General features: G+C 60.0%; 1 protein-coding gene across 13 annotated transcripts in view; it reads left to right on the top strand.

The window, feature by feature from the left end:
- Positions 1 to 16,583, top strand: part of LOC123593296 (DAB2 interacting protein) — a 188,576-nt gene that overhangs the window by 151,572 nt on the left and 20,421 nt on the right. For all 13 annotated transcript variants that reach the window (XM_045468950.1, XM_045468948.1, XM_045468953.1 and 10 more), the window contains 5 exons: positions 9,306 to 9,459; positions 11,036 to 11,134; positions 11,954 to 12,508; positions 15,417 to 15,561; positions 15,652 to 15,796. In XM_045468950.1, coding sequence (XP_045324906.1) covers positions 9,306 to 9,459; positions 11,036 to 11,134; positions 11,954 to 12,508; positions 15,417 to 15,561; positions 15,652 to 15,796 — 1,098 coding nt within the window. The remainder of the gene's footprint in view (positions 1 to 9,305; positions 9,460 to 11,035; positions 11,135 to 11,953; positions 12,509 to 15,416; positions 15,562 to 15,651; positions 15,797 to 16,583) is intronic.

Consider the following 16,583-nt stretch of genomic DNA (forward strand, 5'->3'; position numbering starts at 1 on the left):
CCGCGGGGTACAGTCCGGGTCCTCTGGGGCCTGCCACGTCAGCGCCTGAGGCCTGGGTCAGAGCTTTGGGTGCTGTGCTCCTGGGCCTGGGAGTGGGGGCTTTACTGGGGGAGGATGAGGGAGGCCGAGGGTTTGAGGGTGTCACCCTGGGTCTTTCTGAGCACCCTGGCTAGGCTCTAGGCTGTTTCTCCTGGGGACCAGGAGCAGGAACAGGAGGGGCGCTTGGGCCTCAACTCACTTTCGATTGGCCCAGATCTCATCCTATTCAATGAGTGTTGCTCAGATTCTCTTCTTTTAAAATTCAGGGCACTTCGCTGTTCTACTGAGGTTTATGAATGTTTAAAAACTGCTTTGCGGTCCCCAAAGTAATTTGACAAGTCTGACAGCTATTGATTAAAAACCCAAAATTATTCAGGCTGCAGGATGACTTGGGGGATTAGGTGGAAAGTTTTTTGTTTCTTCTCACTCTGCATGCCCCTTGCCCCCCCAGCCCCCCCCCCCAAAAAGAAAGTAAGATGTGCGGAGGTAAATGTGTTCCCGAATGCTTTTTGAAAACTCCGTTAGGGCTGCAGAACCACACCGGAAATGGCGGGGGTGGGGGGTGGCCAGGACACCGAGGGGACCAGAACCAGTACTCCTCACGTCCCTGGTCTCTTCCCAAGCACCGTGACCCCAAGTCACCTGCAGGCAGCAGTGAGGTATCACTCTGAAGGTACTGTGGCTGTGGTGGCAGTGGGAGGAGTTGTAGTATTTAGTATCCGGTCCCTTATGTTCTTGGAGAGTTGACGTGTTGGGGCTTTTGTGGCGCTCTTGGAAGCAGGTGAGGAACTGTAGCCTAGAGAGGAGGGAGCTTGTTCAGAGCTGTGCAGCAAGTCTGTAGGTTTAAGGGAAAGGGGGGCCCAAGGTCACAGGCAGGTTAAGGGCGGACAGGAGTCCAGGCCCCCCAGGCCAGGTTCCCCGCCCTCCTGTCTCCCTCTCAGTGAGGGCCTGGCCCAGCATCACGTAGGTACCAGGACTGTCCAGCTGAGGGCGATGTGGCCGTTAGGATCCCAGCTCTCACTTCTGGACCCTGTGACCCGCCCAAGCCACTCCACATCCCTAGCCTGTTGCCTCTGGTGTCTTAAAGCTTCCTTCATCAAGTCCTTGGATTTACCAGGGTATGCATGGGAAAGGTCACTCCATGAGCTGGGGCTCTGCGGACCTATTTGAGTGCTGGCTCCCCCCGTCTGCTTTTTGTGCGGGGCCATGTTGGGAGAAGGCCATCGTCTTGGCAGGAATACTTGTCACACAGCTGGACACATAGTAGGTGCTTAAGTGGTTGTTAAGTGCACGTGGCCACAGTGTTGATCATTAAATCAGCATCTCTGGGGCACTTCCTGGGAGCCAGGCCTCGGACTGCACCGTAGCCATAGCATGTGATGTGCCGTCCGATCCTCCTGTCCTGGTAGTCAGGGTGTGGACCCTCCTTTGCCAGCTCAGCCCTGCAATATGAGGGGAGGCACGGGCTGCAGGGGTAGGGTGAAGGCTGGAGACCAGGCACCGGCCAGCCCAGGGCTCAGTGTAGCCCTCAGATAGGGTCACACCAGATCTAGTGACTGCTAGGACTGCCCCCCCCCCCCCCCCCCCCCCCCGCCCCCTTGCCTTGGACTGACAGAATGCTGGGCTGAGAGGGGCCGTGCCTCCAGGCTCTGTCATCCCAGGAAGGCTTCCCAGGCAGGGCAGGCAGCCTGCCTGCCTGCCTTTTAAGGACAGGCTCTGTCTCCCCTGGGCCATGGGAGCCACCAGGCAGCTGCATTCTTCTCCCCTCCCCTGGGGCCCCAGCTGGGCCAGAGTGAGCACTGGCCTTCTCAGCAGTGAGTTCCCAGGCCGGAGGGGCAAGGCTGGGCCTGGGGAGAGAGAGCTCTGCTGGATGTTCCCGGTGGGGTGCGGCCCTGTTTGTGTCCCAGGACGCGGTGTCCTCCCCCTGACTGCGCTCCAGCACCGGGCTCCTTCCGCTGTGGGCAGAGGCTTCCAGCACAGCTCCCTGGACCTCCTGGCATGTTCTGACATGACTCCAGAGTCCACAGGTCCTGCCAGCCCTCAGGTGGGCACCTCCTCCATTGAGACCAACCTTGGCCAGGACTTTTACCCCCTCCAGGCCTGGTTGTGGCCGTGGGCAGTGGCAGGGGACCACACAAGCATGAGTGGGACATTGGGTCGGGGAACGCTGTGCTCAGGAGTCACGGGCAAAGGGGCTAAAGTGGCCCCCTCGGCAGGGTATACTGACCATCCTTTCCTTTCTTTCAGGAAGTTAAGAGAGCTTTTTTTTTTTTTTTGAGGCATCCCAGAGCATTTGGGGAGATGTAATTTGTCCCCATTTTGCAGATGGGGAAGACTTGAGGCATGGAGAAAACGAGGGACTTGAGTGGTCAGAGGAAAGGAACAGAGAATGACCTGAGGGGTCCTTATCACCCCAAATGTCAGCAGCATCACCCACCCCGGAAGCTTTGGCCTTGCTCACAGCTGCCCCCCTGTTCCTACTGAGGCAAGTGTGTAGAGCAGACAGAAGGACTGGAACTGTCATGAGCGGCTGGCATTTATTTACCCCTGCTTTCTGGAGCCTCTCCCCTGCACTATCTTTTTTTTTAAGGTTTATTTTTGAGAGAGAGAGAGACAGACAGACAGACAGACAGAGTGAGTGGGGGATGGGCAGAGAGAGAGGGAGACACAGAATCCCAAGCAGGCTTCAGGCTCTGAGCTGTCAGCACAGGGCCCAGTGTGGGGCTCGAACCCATGAACCGCAAGATCATGACCTGAACCGAAGTCGGACACTTAACCCATTGAGCCCCCGGGCGCCCCTCCCCTGCACTCCTACTTGATCCTTACAACAGTCCTGTAAGGAATGTATGTCACTCTCCCCACTTACAGATGGGGAAACCGAGGCCTGGAGAGTTGAATGACTTACAAATGATCAGGGCTGAGTGGTTTTTGAGGAATGGCTGGGCACTGGTGACACCAGGCCCTCCTGCCCACCTCCCTGTTCCCAGCTGTGGGTGGGGAGGGTATGTGTGTGTCTGCCCCTGGGGCTTACTCCACTGCCTACCTGTGCACCTGGCCTGTTACCCAGCAGCCCTCTAGCAGCGCAGGCGTTCCCTCCGCAGCATGTCTAAAGGGGCTCCCAGCTCCTGCTTGCACACTCCCACAGACAGGGTGCTCACTCCTCCAAAACCAAACCAGCTTGACCCATTTGGGGTCAGCTGTGCCTGAGCTACGATTGGCTTCTCCTGGGCCTGGCTTTGCCCTCTGGTGGGGGCATGCAGGGCAGCTGTCTCTACCCTTTTGAGATTTGGAAGGAGATTCTGAGCCTCTCATTTTCCAGGCTATACAACCTCTCAGTTCCCCGCGCACCCCCCCCCCCGTTCCCCCTCCCCCCACCCCATAGTAGCTGAGAACGTCCTCCCTGTGTCAGATAGGGCTTTTTAATTATCGCAAGTTTTTGTTTGTGGGTCTCCTCCCTCCTTGAAATAATGGGGAATTTGCTAAACTTCTGTGTCAGTAACCTTTGAAGAGAAAAAAAGGCTGGAGTTGAAAAACAGCTCGTGGGCTGGCTGGAAGGCTATCAGATAAGGCAGTGGCCCAGGAGCTGGGACAATGTCCTCTTGTTCCTGCTCCCCAGCCCTCACAATGAGCTGCTGTGGGGCCTGGCTGTATCCCCAACAGTGGCTCCCTCGCCCGTTTCCTGGGCAGGGGCTGCCCCACCCTCGCCAGCCCCCCTGGCTCTTCCTCCTGGACCTGGAATGAGTGGGTCATGGTGAGCAGGTCCGCTGCCCGTGGCCCTTGGCTGCTCGGCAGCCTGGGGGTGACGGAGAAGGGATGGGGGCACCGATGGAGCCAGCCTTAGACTCTGCCGGACGGGGCTCGAGTCTCACTTGGCTCACTCGAGTCTCACTCACACTGTCTTTCTGGGGTGCGGTACCTCAGTCCTGGTGGTTGTCCTGACAGCTAGGTGAGGAGACAGGTGGGCAAGTGGTGTGGCACGGGGCTCGGCCACGTGGCCTGGGTGTGAGCCCTTGTCTGCCCGGGGAGACCGGAGCGGCACGGTGGTGGTGGCCGCATTCGGGCTGGGCTTTGACAGCCGAGAAACAAGGATTTCATCAGGCAGAGGGGTGCAGGGAGAGGCGGTAGGGGCTTCTGGAAACTGTACTGGCGAAGGCCCTGAGGGGGAAGGGGTTCAGGGCAGGGCAGGGACCAGCTGGGGAGGAGAGTCTGGGTCACTTGTCTGGGTGTGGCGTGAGGGGCGTCTCAGCGAGGGCTGAACACCAGCTTGGAGCACTGTGGTTTGATTCTCTTTGGGCTGTGAGGGCACGGCAGAGGGGCCTGTCCGGCGGAAAGCTGCCGCTGTGGTCTAGGTGGAGGCGGCCAGTGGGGAGGCCCTCCCGCACTGCCCCCCGGGCCCTGGCCGAGATAGCTCTCTGGAGCAGAGGAGTCCAGGGCAGGTCTCCCTACCCTGTGTCCTTGGCTGTCTCATCGATGGTCTGGGAACCATGGCACCATCCCCTTGCCAGGAAGTATGAGGATTCCATGCGATGGAGGTAAAGGCCCGAGCAACTGGCCTTGGTTGGGGAGGGGATCCAGGGCTTCTAATCCCCTGGGTCTGTTTAGAGTCTAGAGAATCAGTTGTGTCTAGGACTCAGGGATGTCTCGGAGGGATGGGACAGTGGGGAGGGGGGTGCAGCCATGGAGGGTACGGTGACCCCTGGCCTTGGGAGACGTGGAGGGAGCCCCCCCATACCTGGACAAAGCCAGAGCAGGGGCATTTCTCAGAGGTACTGGGTGAGCAGGCAGCTGCCCTGATGACCAAAGCTGGGTTCATCTCTGTCACCGGGGAGGATTGTCCTCATCCCAGCTGACTCCTCCTCCTTCCCGGAGCTTAGCTGACCTTGGCTGCTGGGATACTGGGACTTTGGTCTGGGAACTCGAGGGCCCTGAGCCTTGGTGCTGAGCCAGACCCCGCCCTATCTACTAGGAGCCCCCTGCCAGGCAGAAAGAGGGTCGCAAGAGACCTTCCCAGCATAGCCTGATGACTTTCAGGCTCTGGGACCACGTACAAGGTTGCTGTCTCTGAGGAGTCCGGAAAGGCTTCACAGAGGAGGGTGCACTGATGCCGAGAGTTGAAGGTCGGCTAGGATGAGGGGACAGCATATGCCTGGAGGCCTGCCTGTGGGAGTCGAGAAGAGCAGCCCAGGGTGAGGTGGAACAGGCAGGTGGGCCCTGGCTAGCGGGACTGGCATTGAATGCCATGCAGTCCTGACCAGAAACCCGTCTTCTGGACTCCAAGGCCCGAGAGATGGCTCTCCCTGAAAAATCCTCTTTACAGCACCTTTTAAGTGCATGTTCATTACTATTGATTTCTGTTTGAAATAACACCCTCCTCTTCCGGATAAAGAAGTGGCCCCAGGGGGGTGAGGTGTGGAGAGGGGCTGCCCTCTCAAGCAGGCTCGTTTCTCCCCTGTAAAGTAGGGGTGAACTCAGTATCTGTCTCTCGGCCTTGTGAGGATTCATCAAAGGGATACGTGTGACGTTTCCTGTGGGCACAGCCCAGGGGTGCCAGCTCTGCCCTGGTGAGGAGGGCCGGGTGCATGGAGCCCAGTGTAGACATGTGGCGTGCCTGGCAGGGTTGTTGTGAGAATGAGCTCGCTCCTGGGCTGCAGACGTGGGAAGGCCTTTGGCCCTGCTTGGTGTGGTGGTTCTGGTCTCCAGGGACCACAGGAGGTCACAGATCTGGGCACAGGAGGAGGCCATGCAGTGGGAGTGACAGGAAGGGACCTGATGCAGGGGTTGGGGGACACAGAGACCCTGTGTACAATGGCATCAGGCCCCAGACCCCCCACACCACATGAGGCAGCCATGGCAGGGCTCCCAGAGCAACCAGGGCCCCATTCTAGCAGGGGCTTTGGACACATCAGGTAACTGCTGCTTCCTGAACCCCTTACCTTTCTGGGAAATGAGTAGATGAATATTCCTGGTAAAAAGGATGCCAAAGTGAGCAGCTGAGCGCCCTGTGCAGAGTGAAAAAGCAAGTACCTGTGGGTGGAGCCCTTCTCTCCTGGGAGTAGAGTGGGAGTGAGGCAGCGGCCAGCACCTGATCACCTCCTTTTCCTGAGCTTCCTGGGTAGGGAGTCCGTGCCTACTTGCTGCCCCCTTAGGGCCTGGGAAGTCTGCGGTGCCCTCCACCCTCCCTCCTTGCCTTATTGAACCTTTTGCCCAGCCTGGGAAGGCAGAGGCTGTAGGTAAGCAAGATGCTGGCCTACCAGTGCTGACACGAGGCAAAGGAATGGTGTGGTAAAGGCCTGCTTTGAGTAATTGATGGGGTGGGCTGGTGTGGGGGTATTTGGGGGTCCTGTGGGCCTGGGTCAAGGCTGGTTTCCTGGAGGAGGTGGTTCTTAGGCCGTTTGGTGATCCTCTTGGGTTGAGGAAGTGACCAAGTGACCACTCTCCCTTCCCGAAACCTGGTCATCTTATAGCCACCACCAGGGGCACACTCACCTCTGCCAGGACATTTTACCCACCAGGGTCACAGAAGAACAACTCCCTCTGGACCTCATGTGCTCCTTTCTCTCTCGCCAGGAGCCTTGTGGGGAAGAGAGGAGGAACGGGCGGACTCCAGGCCGAGCGGGAAGGATACGTGTCTGCATGGGAATCAGGGAGCACAGGCCCACTGGCCCTGCCCCCATCCCACAGGCCAGCAGTTAGAGCTTGGCCCTCTAGACTTTGCAGAAATAGCCTGCCAGACCTTGGAGTAGCTGCCCCCACTCCCCCTCCCAGTGAACTCGGGTGCAAGGGGTTCGGCCTCTGTTCTGGGTCCCCCAGCCTGGAGAAGCCCACAGGAGGTTGGGAGGGTCACAGCTGCCCAGCTACAGTCAGGATGCCTTTACTGTGAGTTTCCCCATAGCCCTCTGTTCAGCCAGGAACCTTCCCAGGGAGGCCTGGGCCCGCTGGGGTGTGATTATGGAACCGGGTGGTAGGGAAGAAAGAGGAGGGCTGTGCAGCCGTGGGCTCCAGGATCTGGCTGCTTGGGGTCTGGGCTGGGCCTGCTGGGCTCCTGGGCTGTAGACCCAGGGCCGCTTTGGCTCTCCCTGGGCAGAGCCAGTCTACTGAACCATGCCTCCCTTTCCTCTCCCCAGCCACCTTGTTCAGGCGAGAGGGGGCCCTAGCCCCCTAGGACACCAGCTCCTCCCTCTGTACATCCTGGGTCCCTACTCTGCCTTCCCAGCATCCTTACCTGGCAGGGATTTCCAGGCTGGGCCAGAAAACAGCCCGGTCCCAGCCTGCCAGCTGGGTTTTAAGCCCTGGACAGCAAGTCTAGGGTGCTGTGGTTCCCAGCCCTTCCTAGGCAGGGTGGCTTTTCCAGCACCTGGGGCAGGGCATCTCTTGCACTGAGGTATGAAGCCCTATCCTGGGAGGGAGGCCTGGAGTTTGCCTTGCGTGGGGGGTGGCCCGAGGTAGAATCTTGCAGCTGAGGGGACTACAAACCCACCCCCGCCTAGGTCAGTGCTATGATGGGGGGTGAATAGGCCACTGGAGCAGGGCCTGGGGAGCTCTGTTAGCACCCAGAACTGAGTGGGGTGGTGGCCACAGTGCAGGTTTGTGACGGCTGCCTCCAGAGAGAGAGCTGGAGGAGCGGAGGCAGTGTCGCTGGTGTGCCGAAAGGCTCGGGCCTCACCGAGTTCCACACGTGAGTGAGGGTTTGGAGGGTTTGGCTGGGCTCTAACCTGACCTCAGGCTGCCTCACAGCTTCCCTCTGGTCCGGCCACTCCCCTCAAGCTCTAAGGAGTCCTACCTGAATTCGTCAGTTCAGCTTGAGGGACCTGAGCCCTGCCCTGTGCCAGCTTCATTCTAGGCACGGGGGGGGGGGGGGGGGGGGCTGACTGGGCCTCTTGGGTCAGGCTGTGGGGTCCCTGTGGGCTGGGGTCCCAGTTCTGGCTCTGACTCCTCTGCAGTGCCTAGCACAGAACTCCCATCTTAGAGAGGTCTGTTGCCATGGGCACCTCGAGTCTGGGGTGTGGACGGTGGCCTCTCGCAGCCTGTGGGGGCCTCTGGGCAGGATCCGTCCAGCTCATCTCTGAATTCCTGAGCCCCCGCATAGTGGGGCTTACCCCAGTGGCTTACCTCCAGTGGTCACGGAGATACGGGCTACCGGGTTTGTGCTCCGCAGGAAGTGTTTGGTGATTCTGCCGGACCTTCCTGGCCTGAGGTAGGGTCTTTGGTGAGACAGGGAGAGAATGATGGCTTGAGCTTTGAGCCGTTGGAGGCCAGGAGCTGAGAGGCAGAGGGTGCTGGGGGAAGGAGGTCTGGGTGGGCCAAGCCCCCTAGGGGTTTGCGCTGTGGACAGGGGTAGGGGCAAGACCTGCCCGGCTTCCATGCCAGGAAGGGCTTAGCAGGCCTGCTGGTCCTAAGGCCACAGCTGTGGGAGGGGGCTTTGGTGGGACACTGCCGTGTGCCGTTGGCTCTGGAAGGGACATTCGCCTCTCGGAAGGACTCTACCAAGCCCTGGTGCGGCTGCCATCTGAGGTACCTTCCATGTGATGTACTGAGGAAACTGAGGCTCAGAGAGGGGAACAGCAAGTGAGCAGTGGGCCCAGGTCCAAGGCCGGGTCTGTCAGAGTCCGTCCTAGTCTGGGCTCTTTCTGGGCACCAGATGATGTCAACTATCTCTGCTCTTTGTGCCTGTGTCGAGCCCACTGAGCCTGGCCTGGGCCCCCAAGCTCCGGGACATGGACCCTGTCTGAGTCTCAGTGTCTCAGGTGCTGTGCGGAGACTGTGGTATTCTTTCCCGTTTGAGCCCCAGGTCCTCCTCTGTTCGGTGGGAGCAGCGGATGTCCCCGGGGCTCTCCTGCCCTGAGTGGGACTGGTGGGGGGAGTGGGATGATGTGTGAGAAAGAGCTTTGTTGACAGTGACTTTCTAGACAAATGGGTGGCTACTTTGGTCTTGGAGGGAGACCAGGGCCGAGAAGAGGAGGTAGAGAAGGTTGCGTGGGTCCCGTGGGTCTCCAAGGCCAGGACCCTGCCCCAGCACCCGGTGCTGACGTTCGGCTCCTGAGTGGTGGCCTGATCCTCCGGCACCTGCTCCCTTAGGCTGAGCCACTGTCCCGGAGTCCCGCCGTGGGCAAGAGGGCCTGGCGGGTGTCTGTGACTCCAGCGCTGTGGTGCCCCCTTCCCGGGAGGAGTGACTGCCTCCAGCTGGGAGGTCTGGGCAGGCCCCCCGGGGAAGGGGGAAGGGAGGGGAGCAGCAGGCTGGGCCTGACACAAGAACCGCCCACCCCCAGGTCCCATCTGATGCCCAGGCTGAAGGAGTCTCGCTCCCACGAGTCCCTGCTCAGCCCCAGCAGCGCAGTAGAGGCGCTGGACCTCAGCATGGAGGAGGAGGTGGTCATCAAGCCGGTGCACAGCAGCATCCTGGGCCAGGACTACTGCTTCGAGGTGGGTCCCACTGCAGGAGCAAGGTGGGGCGCTGGTGTCGCTCTGTGGCCTCGGTGAAGGCCAGGCTCTTTGGGGCCAGGCTGGAATCTGCCCAGCGCTTTTGGCTCCTAAGAGACCGGGTGGAGCTGGGAAATGGGGGGCTCTGTTCCCGCTCCGTGGGCTCTTTGTACGCGGCCTGGCACTGTCTCCCATGTGCAAGGGCATGAGGCCCCAGTGGGTGAAGGGAGTGAAGGCCTGTATAGAATTGCTTAAGCCCCCAGAGCCTGCTCACTCCTCCTTAGAAACCCCTCAAATGCAATGTGGGGTAGGAGAGAGTACCCCTTTTTTGGGCCTGTCTCCCCTTCTGCATAATGAGAGCCAGAACCTTTCCTGCCCTAGCTTTCTGTGACCCAAGTTTGAGAGCAGGGGGACAGCCACCCAACCTGTGCAGGGCCCCCTCACCGTAGATGGGGAATCTGAGGCCCAGAGTGGGCAGGACGATGTCAGCAGCCACACAAAAGCCTGAGGCCAAACCAAGACCATGGTAGCTAATGTTGCAGGTGTTCCTGGGAGTTCCTAATTGCTTCTCCAATTATTCATATTCTCTTCCCACCTCTGTTTCTGGGAAGCTTCCCACCCCCAACTGTCTTGCATAATTAGGGGAGCTCTCTGATAGAGGAATGAATTCGCCTGGTGATGGAAATCAGCTACTCAGGGACAACCTCCGGGTCCCCCCTGGCCCCGGGGAAGAGGCGGAGTGGTGCCTGGCACACCTGCCCCACGCTCTGGGCCTCTGGGGCCGTTTCTGGCTCAAGACGCCTGGACCGGCCGGGCTCTGACTTCTTTGCCTGGGACAGGCTGAAGATGGTGCCTGCCTGCTTGTCCACAGCAGGGGGTGCCTGAACAGCCGGGTGAGGAGTCTGGTTTCCCCCACAAAGCCGGGACAGCAGGGGACAGCAGGAACAGAGTGGGAGCAGTTTGGGTCGGGCCCCCTGACCTGGATGGGACTGAAGGAGGAGCAGGAGTCTGGGGAGGAGGGTCAGGGTTTCAGACAGGAGGACCCCAGGGCCCAGCACATCTAGACAGTGCAATTTTTACTTCGCCAGTGTTGTCCCCCAAATGTTAAGTTTCTGTGACCAAGTTTAGCCACTTGGCTAAAGAGAACTGTCAGAGGTAGCCGCTAAGGACTGAGGTGATCCTTTGTATCTGTCTTCTCGGTGCCTGTGGCTTTACCTGTAGGGGGGAGGTCTGAGTTGAGCATTGCCCTCTGACCCGGGCAGGGGGCCCACACCTTCTCTCCCCATCTCTGGGAGAGTGAGGTTGGAGCCAGAAAGATGCTTTCCTGTGGACGGGGACGCTGAGGCAGGGGTGGGGAGTGGGGACCAGGCACCGACTGGTGCAGGGCTCCGCTGTCCTGCTGTTGACTTGCTCTGGGACCTTGGGTCACCTGCAAACGTGGTCATTGGGTGAGCTGCCCTGTGGCTGTGGCTCAGACCTGGTGGCCATAGTCCACCCGCCCAGGGCCCAGAGGTCTTCCGTCGTACCAGCCTTACTGTGTTCCCCTCCCCTGTGACACGGTCCTGCCTGTCTCTCACAGGTGACCACGTCATCAGGAAGCAAGTGCTTCTCCTGCCGATCGGCAGCCGAGCGGGATAAGTGGATGGAGAACCTTCGGCGAGCGGTACACCCCAACAAGGTAAGCCTGTGTCCCCAGTGCCCAAGTAGGGTGGACTGAGGCTGGACCCAGAGTGGACCTAGACGCTGACAGGAGGGGAGAGGCAGGGATCTCCGATGTGGGCTGTGATGGGGGGTGGAGGCAGCACCCAGGTGGGCAGTAGGTGCCGGGCTCTGAGGGAGGAGCTCCAGTTGGCCAGACTGACTCGAGCCACATGCTAAAGAGGCTGGGCCAGAGAACTGAGCATTGGGCTGTTGGGGACTTGAGTGCTGGCATTCTGCTGCCTGGATGTCCCCCTTTCCCCAGGCTGATTCCCTATGCATCCAGTTCCAGCTTAGACATCTGTCCCCTTCAGGGGAGCACCACTGACCTAGGCGGGTGTGCCCCCAAGCCGCCCCCGTCAGGTCCCTGGATCCTCTCCTATAATCATCTGCTTCTGTGGCAGCCTTTGGGGCTGGGCTGAGCCCTGGTCACCATGACCTCACTACGGAAGGGGCCTTAGCAGTGGTCACCTCCTAAGTGACGTTACAGACCAGCAAACTCCAGAAGAGCTGTTAACGGCACAGTCACCTGCTATGTGCCAGGCATTGTGCGAACCTCCTACTCGATCTGTTACTCTGTTTCATTCCTGTTTCACAGGAGAGGGAACCAAGGCTTAGGTTAAGTCATGTGCCTAAGGTCAGTGGGCTCGTACAAGACAGAGCAGGGATCCAGCCCCTTGTCCGCCAGGCTCCGAGCGGTCCCTGCCTCACCCCTGTCCTGTGTCGGGCTTGGGCCCCCCCTGTGTCTGAAAGCTCTCCCTGCGCCCCTGGTGACCGAGGCTCCTTTGTGCACGTGCAGGACAACAGCCGGCGTGTGGAGCACATCCTAAAGCTGTGGGTGATCGAGGCCAAGGACCTGCCGGCCAAGAAGAAGTATCTGTGTGAGCTGTGCCTGGACGACGTGCTCTACGCCCGCACCACGGGCAAGCTCAAGACGGACAATGTCTTCTGGGGCGAGCACTTTGAGTTCCACAACCTGCCCCCTCTGCGCACCGTCACCGTCCACCTGTACCGGGAGACTGACAAGAAGAAGAAGAAGGAGCGCAACAGTTACCTGGGCCTGGTGAGCCTGCCTGCCGCCTCGGTGGCTGGGCGGCAGTTCGTGGAGAAGTGGTACCCGGTGGTGACGCCCAACCCCAAGGGCGGCAAGGGCCCCGGGCCCATGATCCGCATCAAGGCTCGCTACCAGACCGTCACCATCCTGCCCATGGAGATGTACAAGGAGTTTGCCGAGCACATCACCAACCACTACCTGGGGCTCTGTGCAGCCCTCGAGCCCATCCTCAGCGCCAAGACCAAGGAGGAGATGGCATCAGCCCTGGTGCACATCCTGCAGAGCACGGGCAAGGTGAAGGTGCGTGTGTGGGCGCAGGTGGGTCCCCCACGCTGTGTGGCCCCATGCAGAGGCCTGGGATGCGCGCTAGGTTATCTGCTGCCCCCCGTGTCCGAGTCCGTGATTTCAGCTCTAACGGAAGCACCCGTCGCAGCCAGGTGGGCTCCCTAAACCCAAGAGTTGTGTCATAGAGCTGCCGGGGGGGTTCTTGTTCCTCCTCGTGGTTGGAGCTGATCGCTGGCACACTTATGGAGCCGACGGGTGGGGTCGTGGCTTACAGTGAGGAAGTGGGTTTTAGGAACCTTCCCGCTGCACCCAAGGGCTGGCGTCTAAGGCTTGAGGGGATCCAGCCTCTCCCAGACACACGTCCAGTGAGACAGAGTTCAGTTGACATCCCCACAAGTGACCACCTGTCGCAGCCCTCACACGTCAGACACACAGACTCACACACAGAGCGCAGTGTATTGCCTCCACGCAGCAACCAGCCGGCTGTGGTGACAGCCATCCCCGGTCCCATGGCCTCCAGAACAGGGATTGTCCCGTAGCCATCTGGGCAAGCCCTCCTGGAGGGCTTCTGCCCACCTCTTTTTATCTTCCAGGCCATGCTTCAGTCCCTCCCACCTAGTTCTGGAGACAGGCTCCTTCAGGAAGACTCCCCCCCCCCCCCCGCCCGTCCCCTCCTGGTGGGAGCTGCCTGAAGGGGGATGCAGTGGAGAAGGACTGGACATTGCAGAAGGCCTTGCATGCTGGCCTGTGTCCTAGGAGAATAAAAGATGAATCTCTTACCTACGTTTAAGACAAGAAAGAAGGAACTGGGCCTCTGCCCTCTGGACATGGTGTGGTTTGAGGACCAAGTAGCCTGTGATGGAGACGAGGGACCGCCGTGTGTCAGGGTCCTGAGCCCTCACAGTCTCAGGACAGGGGAGACACAGGCTGGGGACCCAGGCACATGACTCCATTAGGGCCCCTTATCCTCTTATCTATTCCCGAAGTCTGTGGCCCTCTTTAGGCCTCCAGAGCCCCCCTGCCTGTGGGACTCATGCTGTCCTTCAAGGAAAGGGACTTCCTGACTGTGCTTTCCATAAGGGGAGGGAGGCCTCATTGTCTTCTACCCACCCCCAGCTGCAGACCTGACTAGGTTGGACCGGCTCTGGCTATACTATCCTTAATTTCCTGGTCAGTGTTGGGGGTTGCTGGGAAACTGAGTGAACTGAGGGAGTCCCTGGCCCCCAGAGAGGGAGCGAGGGAGACCCCTTCTGCTGCTGTGTCTGTTCCTTCAGTACTTGTCCCCCAAGGGCTGGGCTAGCCTGGAAAGCCGACTCCCATCTGCAGTGACCTTTGTTCTCGGGGCTCACGGTGCTTTGTGGAGGGAGTTGGAAGCCAGGCTCCAGCCGCCTCAGTGGGCCTTGGGGGATCAATAGGCAGAAGGATAGAAAGTAACTCATGTGCTAGGGCCATGTGCTTATGAGCCCCTTCTATCTGAACACTTGGGAACCAAAGGGGCATTCTTGGTGAGAAGCAGAGCATCTGACAAGGGCCCCGAAGTCCCAAGGTGAGGTTTGTGTGAGCGGGTATCTCAGCACCTTCCTGCCCGCTCCCCGGACTCTGCTTTCCTGGGCTGTGGCTTTTCAGAGTCCCTGTCCTTGGGTTCCCGGGCCTTCTCCCCGTCATCCCCACTCCTTTCAATGTGACAAGAGGCAGATCCGGCCCTGATAGCTGGGTGGGCTCAGGCAGGTCACTTTCCTGTTCCATGCTCTAAAGAGATCTCCTACTCATCCCAGCCTCGGCCTGGCACCCACCCCAGGTGTTTAGAAGCCCTGTGGAAGCACCAGGCTCCATGCAGTACTGGCCTCTGCTCTGTGTGTTCAGAGAAAGGGGCTCTCTGGGTTACCTGTAGGGCAGGAAGGGGTCCTCAGGCTGTGTGGTTCCCAGAGAGGCAGTGGCCACTCCCTCCCCCAGCCCCCACCCTTTCTCCATTGGCCAGTAGGTCTCCTGGGCCTAGAACTCAATTCTGTAGTTTAAGGTCCACTTTCAATTTCAGAGGGCCCAAAGTTGTACATAATGGAGTGAGAAATTTCCAGAGCCCCAGAAACCCTGGCCCACACCGGCCTCCTTACCGCCTCGTCACCTCCCCCCTACCCCGGGTCTCTGATTCCCTGCCTGTCTTCTTTCCCTCCCCCAGGTCACAGGGTTGGCTGAGGGCATGAGGAGGCAGGGGCTCCTGAGAGAGGCAGGTTCACACTGCCCACATCTCTGCAGTCAGGAGGGCATGCGTGGGCTCAGGCTCCTCCCAGGGTCTTCCCGTGACACTGTGTACAGGACCCACAGGCTCACCGGTTTCACAGCTGCCATCCAGAAAGTCTCGGACCCACAGCAGTGAGGGGCCGCCTTCCCACCTAAGCTGAGGGCCGTGTTCTCGCCATCTGGGCCCTGGCGCACTGCCTTAGGGCATCTGGACAACTCCTCACTGTGGGGCTGCATAGAACACGTCTTCTGGGGTGGGAGACCCCCTCAGAGTAACGGGTGGGTAGATAGTGGCAGCTGCTTGTATGACAGAGGGAGGGTGGCCTGTCTGTCCTCTTCGGCGCTGTTGGTGATGGGAAGGGAGACCTGGCCAGGCCTGGTCAGGGCTGAACAGGGTTTGAGTCCAGCGGACCTGACCATGGTGCAGTTGGCTCATGGCTCTGCGTGCTCTTGCCCAGGCCTGCCTTCCCTATTCCTAGACCCAGCTCTCACCAACTGTAGGCATCTCCCCTGCACAGGCTACCTTGTGCGCACCCCCAGCAGCCCCCCCAGGGTGGGCACCAGCAGCGTGGCAGTGGAGCAGCCTTGAGAAGGAGGCACTTCTGGCTGGGGAGCGGGTCTGGGATCTTAGGGTCCTGCTTGCAGGCCTGCTCATGTCCATTCTCCTCACCTCCTGCCTCCCCAGGACTTCCTGACGGACCTGATGATGTCAGAGGTGGACCGCTGTGGGGACAATGAGCACCTTATCTTCCGGGAGAACACGCTGGCCACCAAGGCCATCGAGGAGTACCTCAAGCTGGTGGGCCAGAAGTACCTGCAAGATGCACTAGGTAGGGGTGGGGCGTGGGGCCGGCAGGTGGGCAGGGCATGGGCTGTGCCTGCCAGGCCCTCACTCCCTCTCCCTGCCCTCCTGGCCCCAGGTGAGTTCATCAAAGCTCTGTACGAGTCGGATGAGAACTGCGAAGTGGACCCGAGCAAGTGCTCGGCCGCCGACCTCCCCGAGCACCAGGGCAACCTCAAGATGTGCTGCGAGCTAGCCTTCTGCAAGATCATCAACTCCTACTGGTCAGTGCCGCCCGGGCCCCCACCCCTGTGTCTTTCCCTTCCTGCATGCAGGACGCTGGGCGCCGTGCTAGTGTGCGTGTGCGTGTGCTCGGCAAGGCCCTTAGGCTCCGTCTTCCCCGACTTCTAAATGATGGAGCAGAGGTTTCGCAGGGAGGGCACAATGACACACCCTGCCTGGCCCAGTGGAGTCTTGATGGGCTGCCGGGCCCCGTCCTGGTCCTTTGTGGGCTCACGCATGTAAGGGAGCATCCCAGAACACATGCAGGACACGGCAGTGCATTTCCACGCTTCTTAGCAGGCACCCTCCGTGTGCCGGGCAGTCGTTGATGCTGGAGCTGCAGCACTAGGAGTGAGGCCGACGGCCCTGCTCAGGTACCCTCGTGGGGCAGGTGGACAGCTTCAGGTGAGACCCCTCAGCTGTCCACAGGGGTGCCACCCTCCTGCACCTACCATACCTCACTCTTTTCTTTGGCAGGGTCTCCCTCACCCCACACCTCACCTCCACACGCTCCCTCCCTTCCTGCTTCAAGGCCTTGTGCCTGCTTCCCTCTGTCACCGCCCGTCATGGTATCAGACGCGGTTGTCTCATCCCTCCCGGGACCCACTGTCACAGCCCTGATCCCATCAGAGTGGGACTGTGCCTGTGTCCAGATCCATTTCCTGCACGTACCTGGAGCACCCTGGGGGCAGACAGATTCCCCCGGCTCAGGGCTGGACCCAGGAAGGCCCGGGAATGGTTTGCTACTCCCAAAAAACAGGCAGAGACAGGCCTGCTAGGTTAGCAGCA

This window comes from Leopardus geoffroyi, chromosome D4 (assembly GCF_018350155.1).
Source record: "Leopardus geoffroyi isolate Oge1 chromosome D4, O.geoffroyi_Oge1_pat1.0, whole genome shotgun sequence".
NCBI classification, from domain to species: domain Eukaryota; kingdom Metazoa; phylum Chordata; class Mammalia; order Carnivora; family Felidae; genus Leopardus; species Leopardus geoffroyi.